The sequence below is a fragment of the Euprymna scolopes genome, chromosome 5 (assembly GCF_053919585.1).
Source record: "Euprymna scolopes isolate OS-2025 chromosome 5, ASM5391958v1, whole genome shotgun sequence".
NCBI lineage: Eukaryota > Metazoa > Mollusca > Cephalopoda > Sepiida > Sepiolidae > Euprymna > Euprymna scolopes.
The window spans coordinates 65,630,113-65,657,372 of NC_136486.1; the positions used below are offsets into that span (position 1 = coordinate 65,630,113).

General features: G+C 31.6%; 1 protein-coding gene across 5 annotated transcripts in view; it reads left to right on the top strand.

Moving 5' to 3' along the window:
- LOC145276824 (bactericidal permeability-increasing protein-like) overlaps positions 1–27,260 on the top strand; it is a 230,657-nt gene that overhangs the window by 154,149 nt on the left and 49,248 nt on the right. For all 5 annotated transcript variants that reach the window (XR_013868035.1, XM_080128175.1, XM_080128173.1 and 2 more), the window contains 4 exons: positions 2,535–2,677; positions 9,452–9,515; positions 12,672–12,763; positions 16,485–16,661. Coding sequence is in view for 4 of the 5 variants with exons in the window: in XM_080128175.1 (XP_079984301.1) it covers positions 2,535–2,677; positions 9,452–9,515; positions 12,672–12,763; positions 16,485–16,661 (476 nt within the window). In the remaining variant the exon portion in view is untranslated. The remainder of the gene's footprint in view (positions 1–2,534; positions 2,678–9,451; positions 9,516–12,671; positions 12,764–16,484; positions 16,662–27,260) is intronic.

Here is a 27,260-nt window from a genome sequence, read left to right on the forward strand (position 1 = left end):
ATACTCGTAGAAATACTATCAAATGAACAAAATAGAGAACAGATTGGGGGAAAACATGTATCCAGGATGTAAACGTACCAAAATGGATAATCAAATGTAGGACTACGTTGATACAAAAAGTCACTTTAAAGAGAAACAACCCTCAGCGACTACAAGTCTATAACCTGCTTACCAAAGAGATGGAATCTTCTAATAGCACAGATGAGAGCACATATTAACCACTCCTTTTATACTCGTAGACTATTTTCCGACGAAAAGAAAGGATGCCGAAAATTAAAAAGGGGAATATAACGTAGTATAAATAGACCAATGGGTCTTGAAGTGAGTAAAAAGTATAACAATGATTATGGGTTTGGCATGAGTTGACAATTAGAAAACATACGACAGAGTTTCTCAAGCATGGATGATAGAATGCATAAGTATGTACAAAATATCAGATAATCTTTTCAATGTGGATGATAAAAGAAATGAAGGAACTGAGACTTGAATTTACAGCTGAATGGCAATACACAACTAAGATAAAAATACAAAGAGATATTTTCCAAGGAGATTCCCTATAACAATGACGGTCCGTCATAGCAAGATGAGCTGTATATAGCATATTATAAAATTCCAATCCCGATACAAGTTTACTAATGCAGACGAAAGAATGGAACTATCTAATATATATGAACGACCGTAAACCTTTCACAAAAAGAAAATAGAAACGCTCTGAAACACAATCAGAATACTCAGCTAGGATATCCATAAAAATCGCTATGAAAAAGTGCGCAATGCTAATTACAAGGAAAGGAAAAGGGAGATGGGGGAATGTATGAAACAACCTAAACAAAATGGAAAATGGACACGATAGCCAATCATTACAAATAAAAATATGATGTAGTTTGAAAGCAGACATTATTAAATGTCCAGTGATGAGAGAGAAAATTATAAAAGAATGCCTAATAAGAAACTAAATTAAATAGTTGGGACATAATAAAAAAGTTAAACACATGGCAGTTTCTCTCCTACGAGAAACTCTCCCGTTTATAGATTGTAGTGAAGAATAACTGTTATCGTAAGTAGACGATCGAGAAAATTATGAATATGCACATTACATTACACACAGTGCAAGATATCCACCGTTGTACGTGAAAAGAAAAAAATGGAGGAAGAGAACTGCTAAGTAAAAAAAATACATTTTGTAGATAATTCCCAGAAAGAATTAGGAACATACATAATGCAGAACATAGAAAGGATAATTACCGTAACAGGAAATACTGTCAAATAAACCAGATAGAGAACAGAGGGGTGACAATGAAAATAAAATCAAACTACTAAATAGAGAATCCATTAGGGTGACAAAATATGGGACTCAAGAAATGTTTTGGACCTGGCTACGATAAAGCACATTAAACGAGAAACTGTATAACTAATAACAAACGCACAAGATAGCAGTATTAGAACGAATTATATCAAAACAAAGATTTACAAGACACAAGAAAACTACAAATACATTCTATGCAGGAAAACAGATCAAACTATAAACCACATAATAGGTGTATGCAGCAAACTAACTCCAAAATAATTTAAGAATAGATATCATCAGGTTGTGAAAGACAGTACATTTCCAACTATAGGGGAACCTGGGGCAAAACGAGATACTTAAGGGGAAATGAACCGTCGAATCAAAGGAAGCATTGGCATATAAACCATATTCTGTGTACTTAACATTCAAAGTATTGGAAAACAATGCCACAACAAAAAAAGATGAGAAATTCTTTTCAAAAGAAATACAGATGATTTATTCAGCTAAATGTGCTGTCCCCAAGCATGGGGCAAAACGAGACAGATCTTGGTCTGAATAAGTCAGTCTTCACAGAGCCCACAAATGAAGATTGGTGTCTTGTTGCATTCGTCTAGACCTGCACAGTCGTAGTGTGCCCATATCCTACAGTCCCCTTGACAGGCTACGGAAAGAACACGAGTTCAGCAGAACCATAAAATGGATCAAAATAGATACATTTTGAATACTTACCCATTTTTATGTACGGGGCTGAATACAACAATGATAGACGTTGGCGGCAAGGCGTTATCCCGTGATCTCTTGATCACTCCTCAAGAAAGAGCTCTCTCGCTCTCTCTCTCTCTTTCTCTCTCTCTCTCTCTCTGTTTCAGTTGTCTTTGGTGTCTCGTTTTACCTCGCTCTCATTTTGCCACAGTCTCCCCTCATAACAAGTGACTCGGCTCCACTAAGGCAAATGGTAGAAGCACAACCGATAGCAGTGCTATAAAATCACATAAGAAATAAGCGCACAAACAGATAAACACATCCAAGCAGGGAGACGAGATATAATAATTAACAAGAAGGAAACATCCTGTCAGATCGTAGATTTTGTCGTTTCAGTATACCACAGAGTGAAAATCAACAAGAATTAAACGCATATAAATACACGGAACTGACCAGTGAACTGAAATGGATACGGAAAAAAAAGAAGTAAGAAAGAGAAATATTCTCAAATATTGACTATAAGATTTAACTTTGATTATTTCAGCTAAGACATCTAATGGAGGGTTGTCCTTGCAAGCAGTAAACTGTGAGAGCCAGGTCAATGTGCAAGTTTCTTCTACCGACATTTTTGGAAAAATAGCCCTTCCCTTTGTCCGTAGCAAAATCAACAGCCTCCTGAAAAAAAGGGTAAGTTAAAATTATTGTTGTATACTTAAGTAAATTTAACTTTATGAATTTGATACTCAGATATTCCCGGTTGCTTTTTGCAATTTTAGAATTTTCGAATATAACGGTTGAGCAATTGGGACTGGAAATGCTAAGTGAAGTGTACGAATATGACGTAAATAAAACGTGATTTCAATTGATGAGTATTAGATCTTTTATCATGATTAATCCTGCTTTGACTTAATGACACAATATAATCATACCCAACAGCAAAGGCTTTGGGTAGAGAAAACCATTGAATTGTTATTTTTATAACTGACATTTTATTTTCGATAACTGACATTTCCAATGCTTAATAATGAACACTCTCTATTTTTCCCCAGGTTTTTATCAGGTGATGACGTTATCTTTTTAATCTCTGGATGTTGTTTTAAATAGCGAATCATTCAGGACAGGTTAAGAACTAAACTAATGCATTGCTGTGATGATCCAAATTGTATTTGTCTTTTATCATATGTTTAATGGATGCTTTAACAATATTTGCATTCGCTTCAATAATGTCATTAGTTTTAACAACATCGTAATACACATAAAAATTAGGTATGTGTATATATTCGCATATTTGTCTCTACAGGACACACCGCTAAACTATAAAAACAATCATTCTGAGTTTTGAATTACGCCAGTTAGATGTACAGATTTTAAATTGGCATATGTGTAATTTAATTTCACAGAATTGAAGGGATGTAAACAAGGTAGTGCCTTTTCGCTAAAATTCAGATGACTATTTTCTTTCTGAACGCTTTACAATATGTCAGATATCAAGTATACTTTATCAAATTTCAACCTTTTCCGACTATTTCCTAAGGGTACTGAACGAAATTTATGCAAGTATTTTATATAATATACAGAACATATTTGATTTGCATTGGTTTTAATACACAGTAATTACACGCTAATTAAGCAATATATACTGTTTTAATATTTACTTAATCCTTACTTCAGCTTAAAAAATGAAACATTTAACAGAATCTTAATGATGCACTATATTTAAATCAACATCCGTAGAATGATACTTGACGTATATATATATATATATATATATATATATATATATATATATATTTATATATATATACATATATATTTATATATACATATATATTTGTTTTATTTTATTAATATATATGTCTAACATTTAATAAATATATATATATTAACTGTTATTATTATTATTATTATTATTATTATTATTATTATTATTATTATTATTATTATTATTATTATTATTATTAATTCGTTTCCTTTGCGATATAAGTACGTTTTAAATTTAAGAATGTTTCGATGCAGTCTTTGAACATTTAATCGACATGAGCAAAGCTGTTGCTCGTGACAGGATCTGCTTAATTATATAATGCCATTATAATGTATTGAGTAGGTCGTTTAAATATAAGCGGGTTTCACATCTGTGAGATGGAGCCAATACGTTAACCAGCGAGAAGAAGGCCCCGAAATAGTATGTATTCTCTCCTAGCGTCCCGATAGTATCGGGGGCGATATGAAATAGCCCACAAAATGCAGGATTATTTACAACTCTGTGAGAGAAGATTTTTTTTTAAATACCCCCATTCTATACAAGTATACGTGAAAAATTAAGAAGAAGAATGTCGTGAAAAGGCCCATTTTCTCTCTTGAAAAATACATTAAAAAGAAGTCGAATTCGATTACTTAACAAGAAAAAAAACTGTAAAAATAATTATACAATAGTCGACAAGATAATCCGTCTCTTTCAAAACAATATATTCTGCTGTTTGCTTGATTTATGGCGAGTTTATGCTATTCTTCTTGTAGTAATTTTTACCCTCGTAGGTTTTCCTCTCATATATATATATATATATATATATATATATATATATATATATATATATATATATATATATATATATATATATATGGCTAAATACCGACCAACCAGCATGATGATTAAAAACAGAAAAAAATGAAAATAAAAGTTAACTAACCAGGTTCATTTCATTGATCATGGTGGTTGGTCTGTATTTAGCCATAAATCAAGTTTATACCCCCGACCAAAAATGTTTCACACACACACACACACAAACACACACACACACACGCGCATATATATATATATATATATATATATATATATATATATATATATACATAATTAACTTTTTTCGGTACAAAAACTGTACAACTCTTTGAAAATAATATAAGAGCAAAGCATAGTAACGTTTTATACATAAGAACTCATTAGGAGTTAATTAAAACTTTAGAGTAAAGATTTTTAAAAAATAAAAGGTAAAAAGAGGAAGAAAAGACGAATCCGAATTCGTGAGAATATATATAAAATAATAAGAAATATATGTACAATTAAAATTGAGGAGGTATTAGGACAATAAAGACATATCTCCGAGCATATCCAATGATCTAACGGACACCTTTTGCCGGCAAAAGTCAACCGGGTCAAAATTCTAAAACAATCCATTTTATAGCGATTGACAGTAGCTTGATTTATAATTAGATGATGGTCAAAAGCAAATTCCAAACAACAGACGGGAGTAAACGACGTGTTTAGCATTGTTCCGTTCCACTGATATATACTGGTATCGTGTCTCCTAGTTCAAGGACTTCGACCCACTAGCCAGCAGTACAGTAATAATTAAATTCATAAATAACATTACTTTGCGTGATGTGAGGCAAACCGTCTTTCGTTTCCCAGAATTGAATGAAGATCAACAAATGTTTCACACTCCTACATTTTTATTTTCATCGGAATTGGGCAAATCGCCCGTTTTTTAATCGAATCGAGTGATTGGCCGCTCTTGTTGATGACAAATCGCGCTGTACCGGGAGAAAGCTTCACATGCTTCTCGAAGTTTTTTTTTTAATGTAATCTAAATTGCACTACAGAAACGCTACTGCTGATTTTACAAAATTATGTTTATAAATATATATATATATATATATATATATATATATATATATATATATATATATACTGTCTTACAATAAATATAGCAATGCAAAGTCAAGTATCATGCTTTAATAGTGCTCTAAACAGAATAATTATTTCAGGCGCTGTTTTGCTTTTAACAGAAACATTTCTTTCAAGCACGACCCTCTCATATTAAAGGGCTTACAGTTGAAATTATATATCGCGCTCTTCGACTTGTGTGGTATTAAAACTTCTCAAATGCACATGTGATGTGTGACTTTGTAAGCTCTTAACTTTAGTCTAAATCACGTGTTACTTTCTAGATCAGATTATTTCGATTTACGATATTTATCGAATATATTCCGGGAGAAAACTTATCTAAGAACACCGGCAGACATATAAAGTGCCATTGTCTGAAATTTATAAAACTCGAGCCAAAAGTTTTCACGTCCATACGGAAAAAAATCTCACACTCACATACACCCATAGAAATTATTTTATTATATAATAGTAGAGATTTTTTCGATTTGCTGTTGTCCAGCGCGAATGCAGACACCTTGATAAACTATATTTTATTGGCGATCCTAAGGTTTTTGAACATATAAATAAAGATATATTGCCAATCCCTATCATTCCGCCTAAATTTTAAGCAAACAATACATAATTGTTTCGACGTTAGACAAACAAATGTTAAAGAAATCGAGTAACAATGTCGTACAAATACAATTACAATGATCCTCATTTCTGTTTTTAGCTTTTGAGAATAGTAAACTAAAATATCTGGATGTATTTCATGTGAGTTATGTGATTGTACGCTGTAGCGCTTACATGTTTCCTAAACTTTGTCTTTTGAACAAATATTCACTGGAAGAAATATTAAACGCCCTAAAAACTTAGAATATCTTTGATATGTTTATCCGCCATATGTCAAATGCATATATGATACTAATCTTTCATTAAAAATTGAAAAATAGTTTTATTTTGTCTCATATCCCCTCCAAAAAAATTACTTAAAATCTGAGTAAACGCCCCATATTTCCTCTCGTATGTACTTGAGTCTTTCAAACAGTGAAAAGAGGTAAATTGTAAGAAAAATCTTTTTCAAGAATCGTTAAAAAATACATGTTTGTTACTCAGCGTCCCTATTTGCTTGTTTCCTAAAAAGAGCAAAAGCTATCCATTTATAACGCTGACTAAAAGCATGAAATAAACAAATGCTTGCATTAAAAATGTCTCTGCCTTTTACTTATATCAAAAACAACATAAGATTATTCCTGAATAATTCATATTTTTGTCCATTAAATACATTGGAGCGGATCAGGTTTCGCCATTGCTCTTAAACCATCTAATTTGTTCATTTTTTTCTAACCAATAAATAAACTACTTCTGTATTAACTGAAATAGATGCATATATAATGAGCTGGTTTTCTTTTGTCTTAAAAATCTGTTTAAAAACAACGTGTCTTTTGCAATAGTAAATTGGAAAATTCTTTCCCCTTCAGTTCTATCAGCATGTATATTTTCTCCATAAACATTCTGAGAAAAACAGTGATCTGTCAAAGTCGATCATTTGACACGCGTGTTACATTAATATTTTTCACCAGATTTTATAATCTCTCTAATAAGCATGGTATGGAACTCAGTTTTCGCTTATTTACTCACGACGCATTATGGTGTTTATACACTGGAGAGGTCATGAATGCCTTCTATATACGGACATCAATTGAATGCCTACTGATACGATCTTGGATTGTTTAAGGTCTCTTTCTACAGGGGTTTGTCAAGACAATCCGGCACAAAGATACTTTTCTCTGTACGTAAACTCTAATTAAATATTAAGAATTACATAATATTCGCAGCTCGTATCAAATCTCTTCGGTATTGTTAACCCACACTGGTTTCCATAAGTGATGTTACCGCAAGTAGCAACACGAAGCTTAGTAATTCATCAGATAAAGTTTTTGTCCTGAAATCCATTAAGACAAAGAACACAAGAAAGATATACACATAAAAGCTATACTATAACACCTCACCAGTAGTCAATTGGGGAGAGGAACATTATGTTCCTAACTTCCTCACTAACTCAATGTTTGATGTAAAAAAACAACATTAATGGAATATTCGAATGTCTGTATTTTATATAACGCTGAAATGCCATCCCACGGGAAGGGGCTTCTTGATTTTTGACAACTTCGATAAATGTAAAATGACATAAATATATATAGCTGTTAACATGTTATTTTTAACCAGAATTTTCCTCGTATGATTCGCCAACTTACAAGATTGATTTGCCCATCTCTATTTCCAATACAAATACCACCATAAAAACTGTCTAAGAGTTTGGAACAACTTTTCTATCAGAGCAGAATTTAGATATAAGTATACTAAACGATATATTTAGAACTCTTATTCGGGTTTAGAATAAAGAGTCATTACGTTATTTAATTATATACAACGTGTACAGTAAATAAGGCAATATTGACGGATATTAATTGAACTTAAGAGTATCTTGTTTTATTGATGTCAAATGATCAGGAATTAAATCTATTGCAAATCTGTTATATTTACTTTGTAGCCCCGTAACACTTGTTTTTAAATTTATAAAAAGAAACTTGAATTTTGAGAATATTTATTAACTAACGGTTCAGCCCGGCTTTCCTCGGGCCCTGTGTACTGTTCATAAGTGTATGTACATATTTATACGTATATATATTAGCAAGTTAGACTCATGTCCAGGTAACCTACATCTAAAATGTCAACTTTTACACTTTGATCTCTTGGCAGCCAAATTTTCGCCGAAAAACTGATTAAAACGCTTTCTTAATATCTGATTAACCATGATGTAAAATTACGAATGTTTGGGCCAAGAATTGAGTGAGTAGTTTGCTAGAGATCGAAAATGTCAAATCTTTTCAACTTTGACCGAATCGCACCTCAAATTCTCAGCCATAAAACGATTCAAAAGCTTATTCTATGTCTGAATACACTTTATGTTAAATTTCAAATGTTTAGACTGAAAATTGAGCGAGTAATTTGGTAGAGAACACAAAGGTCAAAATTTTAAAAAGTTTTACTCTTTAATATTTATTGTGTTGGTGTCAAGTCAAATTAAAAGTTTAATCCATATCCAAGTTACCTACATCTAAAATGTAAAGTGTTTTGACCCCCAACTTGGTGAAGGAGTTTGGTAGAGTTTGCAAACCTCAAATCGTTAAACTTTGACACCTGGAGAGCAAAATTTATTGCTGGACACCAATTCCAAAGATTTTCCTAAATCTCACCTCCAATTATGTCAAATCTTGAGTCTGTAGACTGCAAATTGACAGAGTAGTTTGGTAGGGAAATGTACAAACACAGACATACACATACACTTTCACTTTTGTAAATAAATACATGGATTAGCACTGTTCAAATTTAACGAAATTTTTATGATCGGCTTACACTAATTTTAACAAAGTTAGATAAGACTCAATTAAATAGTACGGTACAATTTGTAAACTCTTGTGACTATCAGCTTTGTTCCAAAATTTCTGAGTCTCCAACCGATATGGTTTTTAAGGATTTTAATTGACAGTTTAAGCGAAATATTTTCTGCGTGTTAATTCTAATAAAATCTTTTTTCACCAATAACATGCTAATTTTGTTTTCAATTTTTTTTATAGAATGAAAACTAAATTAACAATTTACTTGCGAAATAAGATTTTAAGCGTTTTAGTTAGGCAGCAAATTGGTTACTCTTGTTAGTTACGTATGAATACAAACACTCTAAATTTTGTCAGATTCTTTACAACTAAATTATCCTAAAATATATTTTTGTTTCGTTCATTTTTCAACAGTTGTGTGACAGTGCAATAAAGGTCGTCAATAACAATGTTGCTCCAAGATTTACCAATTTTCCACGTAAGTGATATATTTTATTGATCATTATATTACAGTTGCATTTTTGAAGATATTAACCTGGAATAACAGTTGAGAAATCGAAATGATTTACAATATAAAGATTTGGTTTATTGTTATCAAACAATTTATTTTTTATTCAAATTATGTTTCAGTAGCAAAAATATTTTGCAATTTCTTTTCGCATTGTTAATTTGTATCAAACAATATTTTGTTTAATTTTCAGGTCAGTAAGTTCGAAATATGTAAGTTTTATTAGATTAATTCGGGTTGTATGAGGAACACAGTTGGGCATTACTTAATACTTCTCCTCGGCTCTAGATGACGGAAAAAGAACAACCTAACTCGCGCATTAAATCTACAGTCTCGTTCGAATTTCAGAACACGCTCCTGAGTTCGATAGAAAGATTCTTGGGTTCGGCAATATCCATGTAAATAAGGGCGATATGTCCATAAGCAAAATGTAATAAAAATAACAACCAAGATTGAAACAATGGTTGGAATAATTTAAATAACAGAAAAAGAACATGATACATTTATTCATTTCAACGGATTTTATTACTATTGCCATTATTTTCACGGTATCTTTGGAGTAAGAACTCATTCTATAAAAAATCATATTAGTTACATGGAGAAGTGACCATGAGCAAGTGGCCTATATTCTATGTAAGGTTTTTCTATGGCGACGACTGGATTCACACTCGTAATATTCAGGTTTTTACTTTTAACATAACATAGTTACAAAACAATAATTTATTGCACTCTTATCTGTTAGTGCGAAAAAATATAGTCTAGTTAAACAACTGAAATGGACGAAATATTGTATTTACTGTATCAATTTGCTACGCACCTTGAGGGATAATTAGAAATACTGTTGTTGTTGTCGTCGTTGTTGTTGTTGTTGTTGTTGTTGTTGTATAATATATTTATGCGTGTAACAGTTTATTAATTCCTGACACTGGCTGAATAGAGCACGTAAGTTTTTGAACATGCTGACAAGATTGGATTTCTACTGTTGCTCTTCTTTTTCGATTATATGTTTATCTTCAAATCCTAATATATATATATATATATATATATATATATATATATATATATATATATATATTGACTGTCATTTGGGTGGAAAGGTTTGTATCCTAGCCGCACTGATGACATGTGAAACAGCGAAACAGTACTGTATCTGGATGACTATAATGCTGCCTATTTGGGTTGAGCATATTGGGAAGTGATATAGAAACTGTCATTAGCGTTTTAAGCGATACTCTTTGTGTAAAAAAATCGAGTAGAGGCATTGAGACGATGTCAAAAACATCGTTAATTCAGTACCCCCACAGCATCACCTGTATAGCGTAATTATGAGAAGCCTTCACTGTCATTTGGACAGTCGGGTTTCGATCTTGGCTTTAGGCAGTTGCCCATCTAGCCGCACTGATGAGCTGCGAAACAGCACTGTATGTGGATGCCCCCCTCTCTCTCTCTCTCTCTCTCTCTCTCTCTATATATATATATATATATATATATATATAGTCGCCCACATACAGTAATCAAGCCAGGATTGAAACCCGACTGTACGACAATCAAGGCTCCTTACCATTACGCTATCGGCGGTTGCTGTGCGAGTCGTGTAGTTAACGATGTTTTGACATCGTCTGAAATACTTAAGCTCGATTTGTTTACACAAAGAGCATCGCTTTATACACTAATGGTAATACGGGCGTCACTTCTAAATATGCTCAACTCAAGATGAGGAGATATCACATGTGACCAACACTCGATATATATATATATATATATATATATATATATATATATATATATATATATACGCCCGTGAACTCAGCAGTAAAAACAGAAAGTGCTCAAAGAGTACAAAGTAATAACATTGTATTATTTATATGTAGGGGCAATATGAATGCGGACGCTCAAAATTTTGACCCTTTCCTTTACTTAAAAATTCAACAAATATCAGGAAATTAACCAATTTTAATACAAATTTTAATTTTCCTTATTTATCAAATAATAATCGCGGAATATAGTAAACTTATTATTTTTATTTAAATCTTAGCGGAAATGTATTATTTTGGTTAAATCTTAGTGAAAATGTATTATTTTGTTTAAAATTACAGGTCGCATAATTTTTATATGCATGCTTTTAATAATTTGCTTGCTCGCAAGAATGTGAAACTTTCGAAGTAGCATATTTTGGATGTAATATTCAGCAAAAAATTAAAAAAAAATGTAAAAACAGGAACACACAAAAATAATTAAATTAAAAAATGGAAAACGTTATACAAAGGTTCCATGCCGGTAACTACGGATGCCCATTTTTGAAAAGAAAAGGAAACATGCCCATTTTGCCCTGCCGTTTAAAGCTTATGAAAGTTTAAATTCTATTAATAATTGTTGGACTTTTTAATGAACAAATTGTCATTGCAACTTAGTGAATTAAATCCGCTTAATTTAATTGGGTCAATTAAATTATGTCATTAATGTGCTTCCGTATTTCTATTAATTTTGCCGCCATGACTTTTTTTTGATACGAAACTAATTTTGTTGCTACCATATTTTTGGATAATGATTGCCCTTTTTAACAAAACATAAATATATTTATTGTATTAATTCATTATTTTAAGGCTTTAGCTTAATACTTCACTTGGAAATAATTCCAGAAAACTTATATTTCTTTTGCCAGAAAAATGTAAACACGATATTTGTCATGATGAATTTTTACGTAAAATATACGGTTTTTCAGATTTTAGATAAAATTATTCCACGTATTTTTTTTTTATTTCACACGCTATTTTTTCTTTGAGAAATTAACTTTAAGCTGTAATCTTATTTTTTTTCATTTTCGGTTACTTTTTGATTATGTTTAAAAAAACATAATCAAAAAGTAAAACTTTAAGCTGTAATCTTATTTTTTTTCATTTTCGGTTACTTTTTGATTATGTTTAAAAAAACATAATCAAAAAGTAACCGAAAATGAAAAAAAATATATATTACGATTAACTGGCGTTCAAAAACAGGTCCCATATCGAACCAGACATTAGAATTACTCATACCTAATTATTTAATATTCATGATATGTAACTTTATTCTAGTACCGGTTAATTTGTTTATATATACATGTAAATGTTTGAATTTTTCTTTTCTTAGTGATTCGCCGGTTAAAGAATGGCTATGTCTTCGACTATCGTTTCGTATCAGATCCAGTCATTACTCATACATACATCCAAACCAATCACAAGGTAAGTTCAAATTATCCAAGTATTTTTTTTAATAACACCAAATTAATTTAGGGTAGAAATACTAGTTCTGCTTGTCGGAACGCCCGTAGTTGTTAGTAGTACTTATGCTTGTATTAATGTCAGTAGTCATAGTTGTAGTAGTAGTAGCAGTAGTAGTTTTATATTACCGGCTCTCCATATATGACTTGTTAGTTTCAACCGTTTCAATTCAAATCAAAACCATATGAATAGCATTTTCCTGACCCGAACATTGATTTTAATATAATTTTACATGTGCCGAAACATTTCCGGATAGAACGGTGATTTGTCCGTATTTGAACAGAGATATATTGTTTGCTTTATAGACTTTAATTTACTAAAAAAAATAAGTTACTGTCGCTTCGAAGCATATTCATTAAATAGATTTTAGTCTTTAATTCAAGGTAATGATAAACCAATAGCTATTCAATAGACTCTCCCCGCTATTAATCATACACTGTACACCATGTATGATCTAAATTATTAGCGTGTAATGTTTTAGCAAAACGATACCAGGCTCTTAACCGTCTTTTTCAGAATACATGCACATCCATTGAAGTATTACATTTTACCAACACAAATCTACAAAAATACATACGTAAAAACTATTGTCATTATTTGCATATATATACACATACCTATATGAATAGATAAATATAAAAAGAAAGAGAAATAAATAATCTTGTGTTTCGACCAGACACTTAGGACGAAAGAGACACACGAAGATACAATTCGGAGAACAATAAAAGTGTATTTAACTTTACATAAATACAAATATAAAATGAGCAGGTTGCAAAACAATTGCGCCTGCGGCTTTTTAAGAAGTTCAAAAAGTTCTTATTTTAACGTCTTCAGTTTGACGGTCCCATTCAAGTTCGGAAAGAAGAGAGATGAAATAATAAGTCTTTCCAACACACACGTTTGAATGAAAGAGAGAGAGAGTTTAAAGGGAATCTCTAGGCCTGCTTAATAAATTGGTTGTCGTGATTGGTCGATGAGCGGCACCTTTGGCCAATGTGACAGGGCCTTATTTAAAGTGTAAGGAAAGGAAATGAGAAGACGAAAAGGGAGGTAACTCTAGTTTTTTTATAATACCCACAAAAATAATATGAACTGGTTCCGCATTTGTCTTCAGCAATTTTGTACCGAAGCCTTTCACACGTATACAAATGGCATAAACATGGGGAATTTGACATGATTTTTGAACGATCGTATACTGTGGAATGAGTTTCAGATACAACAGTTGGCTACAGATGCAACCCCCCACCAAAAAAAAAAAACACATGTTTATTTATCCCAAGGAAAAGTTCTGAATACGACCATATTATCACTGGTTTGGAAAATACATGTTACGCGGCTTGGTTTGGAAATTGGAAAATTAATAAAAGTCTTTCCTTCAACTGAAAAAAAAAACTTCGTTTTAAATCAATATTTTTTGTTTCTTTTGCAAGACATTCACACACAATGACAAGTGCGTATAAATTATAAAAATTTAATAGTATCGATGTACCTATTTACGCGTACAAAATGTATCTATAATGCGTAAGAATTTTTCCGTTTGTAGCGAAAACAGAAATATGTACGTCTTTAAGTGAATAACATTTTCAAATATAGGCTTGCACACACACACACACACATTCATATATTGGATTTATAAATGCTTGTTGCTGTTTACATAATTACAGACTTCAGGTGAATGCTTTCTTTTAAATTAGCATCTGAAAGAAAGAAATGATATTTGAGTTTCTTTATGATTGATTATTGTTAACAACTGTATAAAGTGCAGCTATGTTCTGAATGTAAAATTAATTTGGCCTCACACATGCACTGTTTTATAATCTGTCTATTTCTGTTTTCTTTTTATTATTTAAATATGTTCTGATAGAAATCCACGGAATTACTATACATATATATATATATATATATATATATATATATATATATATATAGATATATATACGAGGGCGTGCAATAAGTAATGCCTCTGTGAAACTTCCCTTAGCAGCAGAACAACGAAACTTGGCACAGTTATTAGTCTTTCTCTACATAGTTACCACCGAGAGTTATGCATTTCTCCCATCTTTTGATGCAGCCATGGAGACCGTTTTGTAGAACACCCAGGTTGGTCCTCCAACCACGACGTGACATCAGAAATCAAGGCTACATTATCTGGGAAACGGTTTCATTTCAAAAACAACTTCATGGCTGGGAAGAGGTGAACATAAGAAGATGCAAGGTCAGGAGAGTATGGAGGATGGTGGAGGATTTCGTAACTACACGCCCGTGCTTCTGATCTGGCGACATGCGAGTTGTGGACCGCAGTGTTGTCCTTTGCTGATCTTGCCGGCCTCTTGATTTTGATAGCTTCTCTTAATTTCCTCAAAAGTGAAGCATAATAGGCTCCTGTAATTGTGGTACCCTTTGCTCGGCAATCTGTCATCACTACTCCGTCCTGGTACCAGAAGACCGTGAGCATGACCTTGAAAGCGGAGGGTTGCACCCTTGTCTTCTTTGGAGGTGGTGAGTCCAAGTGCTTCCACTGCATTAACTGGGCGTTGGTCTCTGGATCATAGTGATAGACCCAGGCTCATCCTATGTAATCAGTCTTTTGAAAAACTTTGACTTATCTTCTTGGCACATCTCCGAATTCATCCTCGAGTACTCGACGTGTTCTCGCTTCTGAAATGGTGTGAGCAACCTGGAAATCTATCTGGCAGACACCTTATGCATATGCAAATGGTCATGAATGATAGTTTCCACTTTTGTCATCTTGTGCTATTGGCCGATTAATAATGCGCCGAGCCTCCAAAATGGCAGCCTCAACTTGACGAAGAGATGCGTCATCAATCGCAGAAGGAGGGTGACCAGGTCTGGGAGCTGTTTCCACAGAATTACGGCCATGTTTGAATTCACGATGCCAGCGTTTTACAAGGTCATATGATTGATGGGGCATTATCACCATAACTTTCTTTCATTTCATCAAAAGTCTCATGTGGTGTGCATCCTTTCAAATACAAAAACCGGATCACTGCTCGACATTCAACAGGCTCCATTTCACACCTGACTCAGTTTAAACAGAAACCACAGTTAGTTCAGAGCTGTAATTGGCCACATAAACCATAGAGGTATAAATCATTGCACGTGCAAAATCTCATTATATCAGACAAATGGAGGTCGGTTGGAGAATTACTTATTGCACACCCCTCGTTTATATACGTATATATATATATATATATATATATATATATATATATATATATATATATATATATGTTAATTCTTGTGAAGTAAAAATTGTTTATTGCAATTATGAATGAAATGCATATATTTTAATAATCATGTTTAAGTAAGAAGGTGAAAATTTTACTTGACCGCGTTGTTATACCTACAAAGTTCTATATCTCTAGCTCATTTTCAGTAAGGGTTTAACCTGATCTTTGTCTTTTAAATTAGATTTTTAATCGAAAAAATTAAGAAAATATATCTTTCCTGTATAATTGACTTTTTAAAATACAGGTATGCGTATAATATATATATATATATATATGTATATATATATATACATACAAACACACACATACACACAAACACATCTATCAAATTATATATATATATATATATATATATATATATATATATATATATATATATATATTGTACTATTAAATACGTATGACCGAATGTATTTCATTTCATGTTTTAGGCAGTAATTATGACGGGGAATCAAACTTCAACTTTCACATTTTCTCCAAAACCATTACCAAAATTATATACAGATAGGTACATGATCTGGTTTACCATTTCCAATTTCGTGTTAAACACGTGGCTTTATACTGCATATCGTGATGGCAAATTACAGTTGAATGTAACCAACGAAAAGGTAAGAGAAAATTTAACGTAACTTTATCTGGGCGGTTTCCTTTTTTAATAAATATCATAGAGTTATGAATTTCAAATCCTGATCATTTTTCCTAAATAAAATTACTCTTTAATGATAGGAACCAAGCAGCGAGAAGATGGTTATCGTCATCAGATACACTATGTTGATCCTGAGAAAAGAAGAATTATCCAAAGATAAATGAGTGAATAACACCAAGGAAAACCTAATACGGAAGTGACTGGAAAAATTTTGGACATTATCAGTACTGCTTAATCGTGGATTATACATGTGTAAATACGTACATATAAATTTATATTTTATGAAACATAAGTGTTTTGTGTGTTTCTTTTTGTATGTATATATATATATATATATTTATTTTTTTATAATTATTTTTTACTATAATAATTAAATACATACAACACTAGTGTTTCATCCATTCGGGAATCTTCAGTGCAGGGTGTCACGATTACTACCAGTCGAACGATTCGAACCCCGTATCACGAGACATCTCTGGCTCGATTTGCGGAGACCTAATCCATTCGGCTACCATTAACCGCTTTAAATAACGTTGAATTTTAAACATCCTAATTTTAAGTGTTCATTTACGCCAGACAGACAGTGATCTAATAGTTATACGATGATCTACGCATAAGAGCTAAATTGACCGACTTTTAATTCAACTGAAAGTGCTCAACGATAAGAAACGAATTTCTTAAAGGGGATGTCATAATTATTTTTTACTATAATAATTAAATACTTACAGACACTAGTGTTTCATCCATTCGGGAATCTTCAGTGCAGGGTGTCACGATTACTACCAGTCGAACGATTCGAACCCCGTATCACGAGACATCTCTGGCTCGATTAGCGGAGACCTAATCCATTCGGCTACCATTAACCGCTTTAAATAACGTTGAATTTTAAACATCCTAATTTTAAGTGTTCATTTACGCCAGACAGACAGTGATCTAATCGTTATACGATGATCTACGCATAAGAGCTAAATTGACCGACTTTAATTAAACTGAAAGTGCTCAACGATAAGAAACGAATTTCTTAAAGGGACTGTCATAATTGTTTTTTAATATAATAATTAAATACCTACAGACACTAGTGTTTCATCCTTTCGGGAATCTTCAGTGCAGGGTGTAACGATTACTACCAGTCGAACGATATATATATATATATATATATATATATATATATATATATATATATATATAAAGCTGAACGTCTCTGTGTGTGTCTGGTCACGAATAGATCCTATATTGTTGACTATTATAGAAAACAGATCACATTTAATGATAGAAGATGTATCGAGAAACAGAAATGGGTATGTTTGATCTGGCATAATGATGATTAATTAAAATTGTGGGATCTGCGTAGCGCCTGGTCAACAAAGTATGAAAATAAAAAAAATTGAAAATTCCACAAAAAAACGTATACAAGTGTTTTTGATATAGATGTACATAATAATACTTTGATAAGTATGTTTTAACTTAAATAAGGATGGTATGATAAAATTGTGGGGTCTGCGTTCGTGCCTGGCCTCTTTAGAATTGAAATAGGCACATACTTTAATAAATATTTTTCATATCTATCTGCGTAAGTATACTTTGATAATTATGTTTCAGTTTGAAGAAATATGGTATAATGAACTTATGGGATGTTCGTTCGCACCTGACCTCCATAGAATGGAAATATGTCACAAAGTTTAACAAGGTTTTTTTAATATAGATTCACAGAATATTGTGATAAGTGTTTCAGTGTGAACAGGTATGGTATAATAAATTATGGGGTTATCTATTTTATTTTTACTTTCATCATATTTTGCTTTGATTTTGATACCCCCATATTGGAAGCTATCTCTTTGCAACCCTTCCTTTTCATAACCGTTCATACTTTCATAAATCAGAGTCCATTTTCTGCAGGTTGTTTTTGAACACAGTCAACGATGAGTACGTTTGCAAGTATATATATATATATATATATTTATATATATATATATATATATATATATGTATATATATATATATATATATATATATATATATATATATATATATATATATATATATATATATATATATTCGCTTTTTCTCGAAACACCTTGGGCGAATTAGCAGAAATGTTGTATGGACGTTTATTATTTAAAAGTGTATTTTTCTAGTATTTGTCTTATATATATATATATATATATATATATATATATATATATATATATATATATATATATATACCCATATACACACACATATATATATATATATATATATATATATATATATATATATAGTAATTTATAAAATATATATGGTGATTAAGCTACACTGAATATTCCGAGTTTCATCCACTCTAGGACCCTTCAGCTCTACCTATGTATTGAGCACTTTTGAAGTAAATACTTAAAGTGTACGCATAAATCTATACGTTCGTATATTAATTTATGTGAGTAAATAAAGTAGTTATATATATATATATATATATATATATATATATATATATATATATATATATATATATATATAAGACAGATACTAAGCTATTCGAGACAAGTAGTGTCAGTACATGTTATAGCTCGCTGTATGGATCACCTCGTCTATAACACCAAAATGAAGAAAAGAAAAAATATATGGACTTCTTACCGTGCTGGCGCTATTTTTAGCGAAATATTTTACTTACAACAACGAAAAGCTAAATTAAATTGGTTTTACTATTCTTCCTGTCACTTCAAAGTTTTGAAATTTCTCATTTACATTCGGTTCAGAACAAGTGACTCTGAAATATGTGTTACCTTTTACTTAAAATTTCCTGCTCGAAGCTGGAGCAAAACATATATGAAACAGCACGTATATTATCCTCCTCTTCTACTCCTTGGAGTCACCTCCTCCATAACATTAAAATTAATAAAATAAAATTAAAATATGCACCGGACTTCTTACACTGCTGATTCTATTTTTAGCGAAATATTAGACTTACAAAAAAAAACAAAAAAAACAACTTATCATTCTTTCTGACACTTCAAATTTTTCAAATTCCTCATGTAAATTTCATTCAAAATAAATGTCTTTTAAAAGTTTTTGACCGTCTTTGACTTCATATATATATATATATATATATGTCTAGCCGCACTGATGAGCTGTGAAACAGCGAAACAGTACTGTATGTGGATGACTATATATATATATATATATATATATATATATAATTTAAAGGAGATTAGAATAATAGTCTAAAGAGCTAAGTGTATTTTAATGTAATAGTGAAATTACTAGTTTAATTAAAATACAGGAAATGCTCGTTGTAATTTAGATATATAATAAGCTCGATAGTTAAATGTCCTAGAGCTAATTCAATATTAAGTAATGTGATTTATAATTTAAAAATTTTTAAAATTTTTAAAATTTTTAAAATTTAAAAATCAAAATTTAATTAAATTAAAAATCAGTTTCATAAGAAGGAACAACAACAAAGTCAATTATCTGTACGATCGTTTCGGAAATCCGTGCTTTTTATTTGTGGTATACATGAAGTCACGTAGAACAATTATACATAGTTTTTTTGGTAAGCACGGTCTCCTCATCAGCAAATTTAGGAGGATTTCTATTGAATTGAAAAGACACCAAAAATAAACCTAGCATTAAAAGTAAGGCAGATGAATCTGAAAAATTGAAGTAAAAGGTTTGGATTTAAAATTTATAAGAAAATTAATAAGAAAATTGGTATACGTTAGAGATAGAAATGAGTAGAAAAAATATATATTTTTTTGAATTTACATAATAAATTTGATTTAAAAATATATAGATATATAATTACCTTTTGGTTTTTCTTTTTTTGAAATCAGGAACTGAATTTAAAGTAGTCATTTAGATGTTTGCTATAGCTTTTTATTTTATTGAATGATGAATTTTAAAAGGGCGACGCTCGTGCAGTAAATTGTTTCCGTTAGCGTATTTAGATTTATATATTTCATACTTATATATATTTGAAAATTTGGAAAACTTTAAGTGTAAGGAAAATGACAAAATTTTTTTATGTCCTTGACTTGATGTTTTAAGTCAAAAGTTTTGCTAAAAATAGCCTCATCAGTGTAGCTAGTCTGTCCGATTTTTTTGTGTTCGTTTTGTTGTTATAGAGTAAGTAAGTCCTGGAGAAGAAATTTAAAAGTATGAGCATTTTAGACGTGTGCCTTCGCTCCAGTTTCGAGCAGTATTCGGACTTACAACATCAACAAAAGTACATAAAAATGAATGTAAAATTTTCCTGACACTTAAAGTTTTCAACATTTTCAAATTTATATTCAAAATGAGTGTCTTCAAATAGTGTGCAACTACTTCCATTTTTCATTTTCCGGCTCGAAACTGAGGCGAACGCACGCGTCAAAAATATACAACACGTACTTTTAAATTTCTTCTCCAGGACTTACTTCCTCTTTAACAACTAAATGAAGACAAAAATACGGACTTACTAGCTACCCTGATGAGGCTACTTTTAGCGAATTACCGGAATGACAACATCAGCAAAAATACATAAAAATTATTTTATCATTTTCCTGACACTTAAATATTTAAAAATGTTCAAATTTATATTCAAAATAAGTGTCTTGAAATAGTGTGCAACTATTTTCTTCTACTCATAGGAGTCACCTCCTTCATAACACTAAAATGTAAATAAATAAATATAAATATATATATATATATATATATAATCGCAATTATGAAGCGAACACTTTTATAATGAATTATTGAAAATGTTTTAAAATAAAGTAAATGGGGTGAAAAGGAGAAGCGTCCAAAAAAATGAAGAAGTAAGCTGACTGATTCTTCCTTCGATTTCTTAAAGCTGTATCGATTGATTTTTGTATTTTTTTTTATAAAAAAGGGAAAATCGAGAGTATGTGCAATTTAAAATAAAATCACGTTGCCTATGTGTGGGGAAAAATGGGTGAAAGATATTCAAATAAAGCAACCTTATTTTACTCGAGGATCATATAGACACACCCAAAAAGCATTCCCTCTGTTTACAGAGATGCCTCCTCAACGGCAACGGTCTCGAAGATCTTTAAATTAAATAGTGAATGAGCCCGACTGAGGATTGAACATTAGTTCGTGTTAAATTTCGCTGCACATGACGGGTTTTTAATGAGATGGTCAGCGATTGAAGATTCGTATGTGTTCGCAAGTAGATCCGTTGCTTGGTATGTCTAATTTCCTATATAATCGATATTCTTCATTTTTTTTTCTTTTTATCCGAAACATAATTAAACACAATGTGATTTGATTTTAAATTGTACATATTTTCGATTCCCTTCTTTTAAAACAAATATCCCTCGATACGGATTTGAGAAAGCGAGGGCGAAACCGGTCAGCTGACTCCGCAATTTTCTTCTCTTTTCCTCTTCGCCCCGTTTACTTCATCTTAAAACCGTTTTAGTCATGAATTATAAAAGTATTTCCATTAATGTTTGCCTTATTTCAATTCTGTTACCTCACAGAATCATGACGTGTATATATATATATATATATATATATATATATATATATATATATATATATATATATATATATATATATATATATATAATATATACACTTGTGCCCGATATTATTCATACCCCTCGGATCTTTGAGATTTCTATAAGAATATTGCTCAAACCAGAAGGTAGACAATCTTAAAGGGATTTCAAACAATAAACTAAGCATAAGCATTTAATTTAAACTCAACAAATAAATAAATTATGCAAGTTTGAAACATTATACAAAGAAAAACAATAATGGCACTAGTTCAAAATTATTCATACCTCTCTTACTAATAGTCAACAGCATGCCCTTTATTCTTAATAACTGCCTGTAACCGTTTTAGATATTTATCAACAAGGTTTTTACAAGCATCAACACTGATTTCTGACCATTCTTCAATGCAGTAGTACTCCAAATCCCTCAAATTTCGAGGTTTCCGCTTTTTAACCTCAGTTTTCAATATGTGCCAGAGGTTTTCGATAGGGTTCAGGTCGGGACTCTGGCTAGGCCATTCCAAAACATTAATTTGATTATCCTCAAACCATTTCTTGACTATTTTGGCAGTATGTTTTGGATCATAATCCTGTTGAAGGACCCAGTTTGGTCCTAAATGGAGCTTCGCCGCATCCTGTCTAATGTTTTTCTGGAGTATCTCCAAATATTGCTCCTTCTACATGGTTCCATCTATCTTGATCAAACTACCTGGACCACTAGCCGAAAAGGAGCCCCAAAACATTAGGCTACCACCACCATGTTTCACCGTGGGTATGGTGTTCTTTGGGTTGTAAGCTTCTCCTTTCTTCCTCCAAACGTAAGAAGCATCCATATGGCCAAACAATTCAATTTTTGTTTCGTCAGTCCACAAAATACTTGAGAAAACGGACTCTGGAGAATTCACATGGGCCCTAGCAAACTTTAGACGTTCTGCAAGGTGTTTTCCGGTGTGCAGTGGAGTCCTTCGTGGTCTTCTTCCTTTCAGACCATTTTCATGCAGAGTCCTTTGCAATGTTTGCCTTGATATTTTTATGCCAGAAGACTCCAGATTTTCTTAAATGACCTTAGTAGTGGTGTTTGGATTTGCATTAACACTTCTTACAGTATTCCTGGTGGCTCTAGCAGATAGTTTCCTTTTCCTTCCTCTACAAATCAAGTTGTTTGTTGTGTGGTGGCTCTGGAATTTTTTGATGATGCTCTGTACTGTTGCTGTAGGGACCTCAAATTTCTTGGAAATTGACTTGTAACCTAAACCATCCTTATGTAAATTCACAATTTTAGTCCTAAGATCATTACTAAGCTCTTTTTTCTTCCCAATTCTAATAATTTTTATTCTTTTATTGGTTTTCAGTTGATATCATTTTAATTTCTGAAAAATGCAAAAAACGAAATGAAATTAATCAAAGGTTGTATAAAAGCATTCAAAATAAGAATCAAACAAGAAACAAACAGTCAGAAACTCGATTAATACTGAAAAAATAAGGGGGTATGATTATTTTTGAACATTGCAGATTTTATAAATAGCTGTATATTTCTTTTATTACAAGTATCCCGAGATTCTAAAATGACGAAAATGATCAGAAGAGGTTTATTAAGAATATGTATCAATATGGACGTAAACAATAAATTCTTACAAAGTTACACCTAATAAACTCAATTTTCAAGAGGGGGTATGAATAATATCGGGCACAAGTGTATATATATATACGCCAGAGTGTCTTATCTTTATTCCGCCCGAATGCAAAATGCATTGGTATATGAATGGACATATGCATTTATGTCTTGAAATTTTCATCTCTCTGTTCCAGATATTTAATTGTGATACTCTAAAATACAACCCTTTTAAAGGACGTGCGGTATTGAATTCTTAGCAAATGTGAAATTAAACGAAGTGTTATAATGTAGAAAAATACCTTCTAGAGTACAAACACTTGCTCGTTTTTATGGTACCACTTCCGTTTCCATAACTATTCTACTTTCGAGTTTAAAAATTCGAGGCTTTATTTTTAGAACAATGCTGAAGAATATGGTGTTGTCTGAGTAAAACAATTCTAGTATTTTAAGGATGAATGTTGCTGTTAAACGATAGATAGATGTAAATATGTATTTAGAAATTTATTTATGATTTCATACGAGCCATTATTTTGGCAGTGGCAAATGTGCCGATTTGCTGCCCCTTTTAAAGACCACAAATTTTATATATAATATAGCTGATATTTTACAATACCATAGTTCTAAATTCAATTAAAACTTTTATTGACAAAAGCTAGTAAATATTACATATATATATATATATAAATATATATATATATATATATATATATATATATATATATATATATATATATCTTCTCTTCTCTTCTTCTCTTCTCTTCTATATAAATAAAATGAACTCATTTTTTCCCGCGGATTTTGACCTTAATAGGATTAAAGATCAAGATATTTCATGCAAATATAATATGCACAAACGGCAGAACAATATCTGAGGTGTGTTATAGGCTTATTATTTCTAAAATTCCTCGATAATCTTAGAGTTCTATACTTTTTCTACTGAGAAGTCACGGCCAAAATCGGTTAAGATCAATGGAAGTGGTAAAATATTTTCTCTTTAATAAATTCTTCCTCCCCCTGCCACCGCTTAACACCGTTTGGGGATCGTTCACAAGGAACAGTTGAGAAGAGAACACCGGTTTGGCTTCGTAGTTCTTTCATGTGAAGTTATTAAAAATCACTAAACTAAGCTGCAGTGCTCTGTGGCGTAGTGGTTAGCGTGCTGAACAATTCACATTATATTTTCACGTTCGCGCCGACCTACCGTAGTCGTTTTTTTTTTCTAAACAACTGGAATGGACTTTTCTTGGTGGCCGAACTGTTAACTTGCAGATGTTTTTTTTTTCACACTTTATTTTCCTACTTCTACTCATGACTCCGGGTTTGATCCTTCCTACTTACCTACCATAACATTTTTTAAAACTCCCCCCAATCCCGGAAACAAACACTCGGGCAACGCCGGGTACCCCCGCTAGTATATCTATCTATCTATATATATATATATATAAAATGAAAGTGTCTGTGTGCGTGTCTGTGTATCTGTGTGTATGCGTGTATGCGTACATTTCCCTACACAATAACTCTGTCAATTTTTAGTCTACAGACTCGAAATTTGATATACAGGTTAATGAGATTTGTAAAAATCGAAGAGATCGCTTTTCGGACAGAAATTTTACGATTAAGGAATCAACGCTCAACGATTTGAACTTTGAGAACTTTACCACACTCCGCCTACAATTTTGGGTCTTGAACTTTTAGATATAGGTTCGTTGGACATGAATCTAACTTAATAACTTGACTTGAGCGCAAAACAATAATTTTTAAGGGGTCATAATAGGGGTCAAAGTTAAAAAAAATACCTCTGCGGTCTTTTCCAAATTACTCAAACGATTTCTGGTCTAAATATTTGAAATTTTACATAAAGGGTATTCAGAGATAGGGCAAGCTTTTTCATCAGTTTGGGTCAAAATATTTTAGTTACCAATATTTAAATGTATGTATGTATGCGGTTTTCATGTCTGTCTAAAACTTTCAATAGGGGCGACGGATTTTACTAAGATCAGTATCGTTTTAAATTTCGATCTTTCATACGACAAATATCGAAAAATTGGCTAAAAACATTAATATATCCCTCTTCAACTAGGAACTTTTCTGCAGGGGAGTGGTGACTTTTTTCGCCGATATTTTAAAAACTTATCCTCTCCTTTAGATTGTCTAGCCTTAATTTAAAAAACAAACGTCGCTTCCGGTTGGGCGGTGGTCGTAACAGCATAAACGTTAGGTTTTACTCCGTTCTTTTCCTCCTTTGCTGCACGGGTTCGAGCCTGCCTTCCTTCTACCATTTATTTTTTGCTCAACATACATTTCCAAACACCCGGGCAACGCCGGGCTCCCATGCTAGTATATCTATAAAAGTGAACTTATCTGTGTGTCTGTGTACATTTCCCTACGCGATAACTCTGTCAAATGTTAGTCTACAAACTCGAAATTTGATATACTGGTAACCCCACATGGGGAGCGTTATATATATATATATATATATATATATATATATATATATATATATATATATATATATATATATTTAATATAATTATCCCATGACACGAGCCTCGTCGTCTACGACTCATCAGAGTGGCTTAATCTAGAGACATTCGAAATCGGGATCCCACGGTAATGAGCCTGACCCCTTTATCCGCTGGTCCATCCCGCCGACTGTTTAGGATATATCGCGATTTATTTAGATATTATTTGTTTTTATTTTTGCGATACGTTTTGAATGAATTCAATTATTTACGAAAGTGCATTTTTACCTATATATATGCACATAAAGTTATGAACAGTATATAGTACCCAAAGAATGCTGACCTGAACTGTGAATGTATTGAAACACCAGCGAAAAACAAAATAAAAGGAGAGAGTCTGCACGCTATAGCTCTATCCTAGTTTTGTTTTGTATGTAAACACACATTTAAAGTGTTTGTACGTATTTTTAAGATGTTTGCTACTCATGACTCTCCCCCACCCCATCAGTAACCTTTAAAAATAATGCTGACGATTCATTACGTCGCCAAGAAGTTGGGTTTTATTTTACGTTAAATTTATTTTGTAAAGTGATCCCTAATGCAAAAATATTAAATTTTACTCATTAATAAAATCTTTATGTTTTATTTTTTTAATATTTCAAGTTAAAATAGTTGTTTTTTAGATATGTAAATTGATCAAGTAAGTTTTTTACATTAAAAATATATTTGCTTTGGTTTATTTGTTTGAAAAAAATTTAAACTTGCAATGAAAAATAATAATAAAATTATCGTAAATAAATAATTTTGTCCAGGAAAATCGTATTTAAAAAAAATCAAATTCAATTTTTAATCACACATAACTTGTTTAGTGAAAATATTTATAAAATATGTCGGTGAACCTGCAAAATCGACACCCCTAATAATTTTGTTACTTTTCGTTATTTAAAAAAAATATTTCTGAAGATTATTGGACACTAAGCAAACATATCATTAAAAAATGTAAAAAG